Source organism: Sinocyclocheilus grahami, unplaced genomic scaffold (assembly GCF_001515645.1).
Source record: "Sinocyclocheilus grahami isolate Dianchi unplaced genomic scaffold, SAMN03320097.WGS_v1.1 scaffold149.1, whole genome shotgun sequence".
Lineage (NCBI taxonomy): Eukaryota > Metazoa > Chordata > Actinopteri > Cypriniformes > Cyprinidae > Sinocyclocheilus > Sinocyclocheilus grahami.
The window spans coordinates 43,546-53,078 of NW_015505328.1; the positions used below are offsets into that span (position 1 = coordinate 43,546).

The 9,533-nt window shown below is 36.0% G+C and overlaps 1 protein-coding gene across 1 annotated transcript; it reads left to right on the forward strand.

Annotated features, from left to right (window-relative positions):
- Positions 1-374: 374 nt before the first annotated feature.
- Positions 375-8,871, forward strand: LOC107592076 (protein naked cuticle homolog 2). The gene is made up of 10 exons (XM_016281435.1): positions 375-548; positions 633-659; positions 738-790; positions 3,104-3,164; positions 4,015-4,127; positions 4,739-4,825; positions 4,914-5,049; positions 5,172-5,247; positions 7,559-7,683; positions 7,844-8,871. The coding sequence occupies exons 1-10, from the start codon at positions 524-526 to the stop codon at positions 8,284-8,286; spliced, it is 1,146 nt and encodes a 381-aa protein (XP_016136921.1). The 5' UTR covers positions 375-523; the 3' UTR covers positions 8,287-8,871.
- The last annotated feature ends 662 nt before the right edge of the window (positions 8,872-9,533 follow it).

The window sequence follows — 9,533 nt, forward strand, 5'->3', positions numbered from 1 at the left end:
ATTTTGTATAATGAAATGCATTAACATTTTTTAAACATAATATTGCATTTAGGTGTCACAAAACTAGAATATATATTTGGTTTGAAATGTTTAGGCCTATGTTGTGTTCAATTTGAAACATAATCGGTCATTTTAAAGAGCTTTGAAGTGAATCTCTCTTAAGAGGAGAAATTAAAACTGAACATGTGGTTTAGGAATATGGTCGAAGGCTTGGATAAGAATTCTCATGCAAATTTTTACCAGGCTGTCCAACGAATAAAGTGCGCTAAAACTGAAGGAGGTGCACATCATCAAAGGGAGGGTGAGTCCTACGAGTTGCGCTTCCACCGCGCAGCGAGCGAGCGTGTATCAAATCCATACGGTAGACTAGACTTTCCCAAACTTCATTTCAGTCTCAGACTATAATATGGACAGGCTTCAGTGGAAACATGCATATCCAGCCCCACTTCATTTATGGCACAGAAGATGTCACAGTTGTTCCTGAAATGACAGCTCGTTAGTTCTTTCCGTAAATGAAATCAACATGGGAAAACTACAATCGAAACCTGGTAAGACAGTGTGCAAATAACGTGCCAGACGCTAAAACATAGCAAGTCACTTTATTCTCATTCTTGTTTATTTTTTTTCCCTAGCGTGTAAACGGAGAGAAAATCCAGAGGGTAAGGTGATAACTTAATTATCCATATGGCTATTACATATAAGAAAAGGTTATTAAATGGACATTTGTGTTGTATTAGGAGATGTTTTCAAGGAGGCTGAGTGTGTTGGTGAAGTGAACAGAAACAAACAGGTAAGGTGACCATTTTTAATGTTCTAGACAGATTTAAGTTAACTGTCACTCTACATCTACATAACTATGTATAGCTCGCCTACTATAAGTGCATGTTTAAGGGTTAAACCTGTAAAGTGTTAATTGGTTGATGAGTACAACTTTTACTGATAACACTTCATCCTAACTTTTACTAAACCATTATGCAACATTGCTAGATTATATAGATTAATTCTTAACAACGTAAAGTAAATAGGCTACATTTATAGTCATTGCATACTGTACTACTGACACGAAATAGACTACTACTGATCTGTTTAATATTATGCAATGTGAGTTTTGCTTATTAAAAGAAACGATGTTGCTATAAAACCCTTTCATTTGTACATTATGTAACCAGTACATTCGATTTATCTTTATTGTTATGACCTAACGTCTGGTGCCAAGCTCTAAAATACCAGTAGTTTTTAAAATGTGTGGTTATATGAGATAATAGACAAGCTGCGAGTATTCCTGTAGTTTGAGTAGAGCATACGTATAGTCATGGGTTTGATTCCCTGGGATCTAAAAAAAATTGTATACCTAGCTTGCACTGTTAGAGGTGAAGTGAAGAAATTAAAATGTGAGTCAACACAAATCAACATAAATTGTCATCAGCATTTCCACACTTTAGACTACTCAGATTTTGAGAACAATTAGGCACTGAACGCTTTTCTCCGTATTACACTGTACTCTCAGCATTGTATTTAAATGGTGGTGGGTCTCTTCCCTCTTTTTCCTTTGCTCTCATTCTCTCAGCGGAGCCTGGAGCCTTCATCACTGTCTGAAATGCATATGGCCGGCAGCCAGAACAGCAGGGTCTTAGAGCACAGCCCCACCACACATCTGTTACTGGTTTTGAAAACAGAGGGAGGCTGTGATGGGGAACCTGGGGGAAAGTGGTTGGAGGAGGGAAAGGAGGTGTAGTTGGTGGGAGGAGTGCTATGATGAAGGCTGCTGCAGATGAGTTTACAAAATGTAGACGAGTGGTTCTGCTAAAGGCCTTGGATTGTTGTGGTGATGCTGTGTGCATCAAACGTCTAATTCAGAGATCAGGGTTGGTGGTTAGGACCAAGGAAACGTACAACACAGTGCAGTTATGTTGCTGTTTTCAGGCGAATTCAGACGTGCAGGAAGTTGAACAGTTTCCTGGATTTTTGTAACATTGAAACAATGTTTTTTTTTTTTTTACATTTTAAAGATGTACAGTCCTACCTACTTGGAGATGCTTGATGATGACCATACCTTGCTAAAGATGTGTATAAGAAAAGAGCAGGGTTTAAATTGCTATAAATGGTCTGATAAATCAATTTTCAAGGGTAACTGTAGTAGCTGAAGACATATAAATAGTCACCGGGAATGGTACAGTAAGGTTATTAAGGTGAAAAGCAAGTTGTGATATTGCAAAGTATGTAACATTATTTGCTAGTACCATGGGTACAATTCCAGGGAACAAGCATAATGGCAACCTGTTCATGTTCAACTTGTTCAATCACAGATGATGAATCTATAGACCTTAGTCAGATAGTGTGATATTTAATTTTTGACAGAAATGAAAACAAAACTGTGCGAAGTACTGTGTACAATAAAAGTTTTAAAAGTTACATGCGATTTAGGACATTTATGCAGTGCATGCCACTGTAAAGACTGTAAGTCTCACATAAAAGTCAATATGGCAAATAACCTTACTAATGTCTATTGTGCAAGCTGAAAATGTATGCAAAAATGAAGAAATAGTACTTGCATGCTTTGAATTACATGTGGTTTTGCTTACTGTTGCTAAGTGAAATATTGTAAGTAATTTTAAGCAACAATTTAGATTCCGGGTGAATACATGTCACCATTAGTTGACAAAAATGTTCATATCTGCTGTACACTCTTAGAAAAAAGTTACAAAGCTGTCACTGGAGCGGTACCCTAAGGTAAAAAAGCTAAAAGGTACATCTTTGTACCTTATTTACCACTAAATGATACATATTAGTATCTTAAAGGTGTATTTTAGTACTTTAAAAATACATGTTAGTACCTAAAGTGTAAACATGAATACATTTTAAAAGGGTACCGCCCCTGAGAGTGTACATCACATACAAATTAATCTCCAAAACATGAGATTATAAGAATATATTGGCCAAATCGCATTCATTTCAGTTTTACACAATGTATTCGAACTAAATCAGTCTTTGACTTTAAATGACACACACACACACACACACACATACACTAGCTGCACTCCAATCCATTGTTTTCTTTGGATGTCCATAGCTTTAATGATTTGTTTTTCCTATTTAACTCTAGGATCTGAGTGGTAGAGATCCAAAAGAAGATCAGATGTCTGATCAATACTGTTCACTACAGGGTAAGTTGAACTGTGAAAGGAAACTCATTTACAAATAGTGCCATTGTTTAAAGCAACATAATACAGACTAATCTGTCATTTTAAATATTCTGTAATGTTGGATTTTAATGTTTTGGACAGATGTTTGTTTTCTCAGTCGAGGTCTTTGTATGATCTGTTAAAGGGATAGTTCACCCAAAAATGAAAATTCTGTCATTAATTACTCACCCTCATGTTGTTTCAATCCCGTTAGACCTTCGTTCATCTTCGGAACACAAATTAAGATATTTTTGATGGAATCTGAGAGCTGTCTGACCCTGCACAGACAGCAACGCAACTGAAATGTTCCCAAGTCCAGAGACGTAGCAAGAAGATCTGTAAAATAATCCATGTGACATCAGGGGTTCAACCGTAATTTTACGACGCTACAAGAATACTTTTTGTGCGCAAAAGAAAAAAAAAAGACTTTATTCAACAATTCGTCTCCTCCGCATCACCCTGTAGCGCCATTTTGGAGAGTATCAGCTGGACGTAAACAGTGTATGCTGTTCTGTGTCAGCTGCGTCATGCCGGATCGGTTTTGCGCACAAAAAGTATTCTCGTAACTTCGTAAACTTATGGTTGAACCCCTGATGTCACACGGATTATTTTACAGATCTCCTTGCTACGTTTCTGGACTTGGGAACATTTCAGTTGTATTGCTGTCTATGCCGGGTCAGACAGCTCTCAGATTCCATCAAAAATATCTTAATCTGTGTTCTGAAGATCAGCGAAGGTCTTACGGGTTTGAAACGACATGAGGGTGCGTAATTAATGACAGAATTTTCATTTTTGGGTGAACTAACCCTTTAACATTATCTGTTATTTGTAGTAACACTACCACCAGAGAGAGTAATGGAGACTCCTAATTCTTCGCTTTCTTCTCCTGAAAATGAAAGACAGCATCCACTCAAAGATTCATTTAGAAGAAATGGGAAGGATGATGTAAGTTTTTGTCATAGATAACTGCACATGAAACACTGAACATTGTACCTGTTGTGAAACTCCAAAGACGACCAACCTGACATACTGTTCAAAAGTTTAGGGTCGGTAAGATTTTTAAATGTTTTTGAAAGAAGTCTCGTAGTGAAGCTGCATTTACTGTTATTCGACTATGACTAATTTTCATAGTAATATTGTGAAATGTTATTACAATTTAAAATATTTTTCTATTTTGCTATATTTTAAATATAATTTATTCATGTGATGGCAAATTACTTTAGTCTTCAGTGACAAGAATGCTGTCAAGAATTTATTTTTAATATCAATGTTGAAATTGATTGTGCTGCTTAATATTTTTGTGGAAACGGTGATACTTTTTCAGGATATTTTGATGAAACAGAATTTATTTTAAATAGTTTTTTAAAAACATGATAAATATCTTTAATGTCACTTTCAATTAGCATTCACTTAGATTGCATTATTGCTGAAAAAAAGTTAATTTGTGAACTTTTAATATTTGTTTTCTGAGGTGTAGGATATCTTATATTAATAAACATGTTGTCATGCTAATACAAAAATGATTGCAAATCCTTCCATTGTGATGTTGATATTAGGACAAGGAGTGTAATGTGGATGAAAATCATCAAGGGTGTATGATCACATTGTATGATTTGGACAGCAATGGGAAAATAACCAGAGAGGTAAAGTTCAGTATCGACATAGGATCTACCATCTCATTAAAGTGATCATTTAGCCATTGCTGAGTTTCTCTCATTGTGTTTGTTGCAGAATATGTTGAGCCTGATGCAGACGATCTGTGAGGTGGTCGAGGCATCAGTCAAACAGCTGGTGCTTAGCAATGGCACAACCCTGCGTGTGAAGCTGAGTGTCACTCCATTAACCAGCAGAAAAGGCAACAGAAAAGGTGAAGAACAAACCTATCATAAAAAAAACAAACAAATGGTCTCATATCCTATTTGATCAATCTCCTGAAATAATCAGGATATAATGTAGTGTTACTCACATTTTACTTTTGTCCTTCTTGAGAACGGGATGCTGGGATGTCTCTAAATGAGCGGGAGGACTCAGTACGGTGTGCGGAGAGCGCTCATTCTCAAATCAGGTGATTTTTAGTATTGCATATATGAATGAATCAGAAGTTATTCTTGAGAAATATTTATACAGGAAATGAATGCCAACAAAATTAGAATTATTTACCTAGTGGAACAAAATGATAACAAAATGGAATAAAATTATAGTAACAGTAACCAGTAATTATACCAGTGTTATTTTAGTATTATTTATATACTACTATAGTATTTATGAATATTTGTAGCTTTTACTTTTATATTTTCAGTTTTAATTAAAATCAAGTTTTTATAATTTTCTAATGTGCTTTCGTAATTTTTATTTCTAATTAGCTTCTATTTTTGTTTTCAGTTTTAGTAATTTTTGTACTTTAACTTTTAACATTAGTACTCTCTATTCTATTTTTATTTTATCTACTTTTTATTCATTAAAAAACGACCCTCTAACACTTGCACTCTCAATTCTATTACTATTCTAACTACTTGTTTTCTTTTTTATAAAAAAAATTGACCTTCTAACACTAGCATTCTCTATTCTTTTTCTATTCTTTCGACTTTTCTTTTTATTTATTTCAATAAAAAAATGACCCTCACTCTTAAAATTAAAGGTGCTTCACGATGCCATAGAAGAACCTTTTTGTCTAAATGGTTCCATAAAGAACATTTAAAGGGTTAGTTCACCCAAAAATGAAAATTAGCTTGTGTTTTACTCACCCTCAAAGCATCCTAGGTGTATATGACTTTCTTCTTTCAGACGAATCCAGTTGGAGTTATATTAAAAATAGTCCTGGCTATTCCAAGCGTTATCATTGCAGTCAGCGGGTGTTGCAGTTGAACAGTCCACAAGTCGTCAAATATAGCATGCGCATTCATAATAAAACATGCCACAGACGGCTCCGGGGGATGAGTAAAGGCCCCCTGTAGCGAATCCATGTGTTTTTTAAAGAAAAATATCCATATTTCAAACGTAATAAACACTTTTCTCTCACTTCCGCTGACTGTCATACACCGAAGCAGTTCCGTCGGATGACGCAGCACGTGTGCGTAGAGCGCACCTCTGAGATATGCTATTGCTAGTCTCGCGAGTTTGTTTAATAGGAGCAAAGGAAGCAAAGTTTCCTTACTTTAGCAAAGGAAAACCAGTCTCTTCTTGCTTTATATCGAAATCCTCCGACATTTTTCTTTGCAAATCCTCGGTTTGTTCTTCTAATTCGTGACCGGCGTTTTGTTTTGTTCTCTCTCTCTCCGAATTCGTCACTAATTACACAACGCCGCGTGTCTTACGTATGACAGTCAGCGGAAGTGAGAGAGAAGTGTTTATTACATTTGAAATATGGATATTTTTCTTACAAAAATTCATGGATTCGCTAGAGGGGGCCTTTATTCATCCCCCGGAGCCGTCTGCGGCACGTTTTATTATGACTTGTGGACTGTTCAACTGCAATGATAGAGCTTGGAATAGCCAGGACTATTTTTAATATAACTCCGACTGGATTCGTCTGAAAGAAGAAAGTCATATACACCTAGGATGCTTCGAGGGTAAGTAAAACGCAGTCTAATTTAAATTTTTGGGTGAACTAACCCTTAATCTGAAAAACCTTTCTGTTTCACAAAAGGTTCTTTGTGGCGAAAGAAGGTTCTTCAGATTATAAAAAGGTAAGACAGAGATGGTTCTTTAAAGAACCTTTGACTGAATTGCTCTTTGTGGAACCAAAAATGGTTCTTTGCTGTTAAGAACCTTTTAAACACCTGTATTTTTAAGAGTGATCTAACGCTAATGTTCTGTTTTCTTTTTTTCTATTCCATCTACTTAAAAAAGCCTTGCTACGTGTACTGCGTTAAACTATCCAAGACTTGTCACATACATATTTATATATACATTATTTATATATACACTTGCATATTATTGCTCTTTCTTTTCTCATTTAGAAGTCGCTTTGGATAAAAGCATCTGCTAAATCAGTGGTTCCCAACCCTGGTCCTGGAGGCACCCCAACACTGCATGTTTTGCATGTCTCCTTAATCAAACACACCTGATTCAGGTCATCAGCTCATTAGTAGAGACTCCAAGACCTGAAACTGGTGTGTCAGAGAAAGGAGACATGCAAAATGTGCAGTGTTGGGGTGCCTCCAGGACCAGGGTTGGGAACCACTGTGCTAAATGACTAAATGTAAATGTAACTTGTTTTATTTAGATATTTGCCATGGCAACATTTATAATTTTCGGAGTTTTCTTATTTTAAGCTTAATTTAAATTAATGAAACAATTTTTGATCATTTTAGTTAACAATAACAACACTATTACCAACACAATATTTAATAATACTGTATTATTTTGTCTGTCAGACAACTGAACTCGGATCAGTTGGGTGTTTCGGAGAGGAAGCAGTACTCCGTAGATGAAAACACAGAACGTAGGAACCACTATCTAGATCTGGCTGGAATTGAAAACTACACTTCTCGATTTGAAGGTGATAGCTTAATATTTATTCTCTGAACTTCAGCAAGGCCAGTGAAAATTGCTGAGCTCAGTTTTATGAAAGCCAGTTTAATTCAGTTTATTCTGTTCTAATTCTAGAAGATTCTAGATGTTTAAAGCTTTCTTAAAAATGATTTATTCTACTATCAAAGCTCCAGAAACCTGTGCTGAGGAGCAGCCTCAGGAGAGCTCTTCCCGTAACCATCATCATCGCTCTCAACCCGAAACCTGCAACCCAGTGGAGTCATCTGGAAAATCCATTCCTTTCCTCAGGTCACTCCGCAACCGCAGCAAGTCTGTCGGTTATAGCGGAGCCACAACCAAACCCAGCAAGCTCCATGGGCATCACCCTATGACCTGGTGCCATCCATCCCAACAGCAGCAACAGCAACCTCTGCTGCACAGCTCCAGCAAACGCATGCGTGCCCGAGCCCGTGAGACTGCATCACCTTCCAGAAGCAATCATGACAGAGAATTACAGCCGGGGCCAGCTGTTCCTCCTGGGGGTTTTATGCCCCTTCCTCAAAGACACGAACACCATCATCACCATGAGCACCACCATCACCACCATCATCACCATTACCACTCTGCGTAAGAGTTCTGAAAAACTCCTGAATGACTGATCGAGTAGAAAACTCTCATAAGCAGTGTTATTTTCTCTGTAAAAACTAACATGCAGGTGGTTCATCTGCCAAACACACACAGCTTGATCATTTCTGCAATAAAAGGGGCCGAACCACTCTTTTCGATGATATGAGAACTGTACCTGCACAAAAATATAATCTCAGTCAGTAGAATGAGCCTGCATTCATTATGTTGGTGTGCAGCTCCTCCATGTGGTTATAAACAGAATAGTTCAAACTGGTTTCATCCCTAGATTATAGTGCATTTGGCGGACTTTTCTTTTTGGTTTGGAAAATGTATCATGTTAGTATATGCTTAATTCTAAAAAATATTGATTGTAATATTTGCGTTTGTGAGCTGCAACAAACTTTTTTTGCTCAGGAATGTGCTTGCTAGACTGTAGACACATGACCAGTCCTATTGTATGTTATTATGTATATCAATATTACCATTAATGTAGTTTTAAGTCAGCTTGCTTATATTCATAGGATGCAATCAGTGTTTTTTTTAAACCAAAGGTAATCTTTATAATCATATTGCATGTTTATGTTCTGAGTAGGGCTGCTAATATTATATTAATTATATTAGAAAATGCCATGCAACGAAACGCATAATGTACCAAGCTAAATAAAATATTAAATTAAGATAAAATGCACTTTTATGGAGCTGTATGGTGAGACAATCAATTAAACCTTTTTTTTTTTTTAAAGTTTAAATGTTCCTTCCTCACACCAAATGTCGCAAAGCAACAGTAAAGTTATGGCACCTTAAAGGGGAAACATTCGGGAACCCTAAGGGCCATGGTGATGCAAATTTTTTTTTTATATATATATTATTTTATATATATTTCAATATTTCAATGCATTTGCATTCACTTGGAAAACTTCTGTGTCTCTCTCTCAAGAAAAAAAAGTTGTAAAAAATTGTTCCCCTGAAAATAACTAATTTCCCTCGAGAAATTAAGATAAAATTATATAATGATAAAAAGATAAAAAGCAAACCTTTTGATTTAAGGTTTACATGCAAAAAATTTAATTCTTTCATTATTTCCATGTTTCCATCACGAAAGTTCTGACCGCAAAAATGTTTCTTGGATGAACGCAACACTTTTGAATGCAAGCGTAGCCTACTGAAAATACAAGTTTCTTTAATTTTTTGAAAATATATCCTATTTACAGCACAATTAGTCAGATGACTTAATTTAACACAATTCTCAAT

What these genes read in the sequence shown, in the direction of transcription:
- LOC107592076 (XM_016281435.1), top strand. Translation starts at nt 524, where the DNA reads ATGGGAAAACTACAATCGAAACCTG. An exon ending in ACGGAGAGAAAATCCAGAGG is followed by an intron (nt 660 to 737) that starts GTAAGGTGATAA and finishes GTGTTGTATTAG; the next exon opens with GAGATGTTTTCAAGGAGGCT. An exon ending in TCAATACTGTTCACTACAGG is followed by an intron (nt 3,165 to 4,014) that starts GTAAGTTGAACT and finishes TGTTATTTGTAG; the next exon opens with TAACACTACCACCAGAGAGA.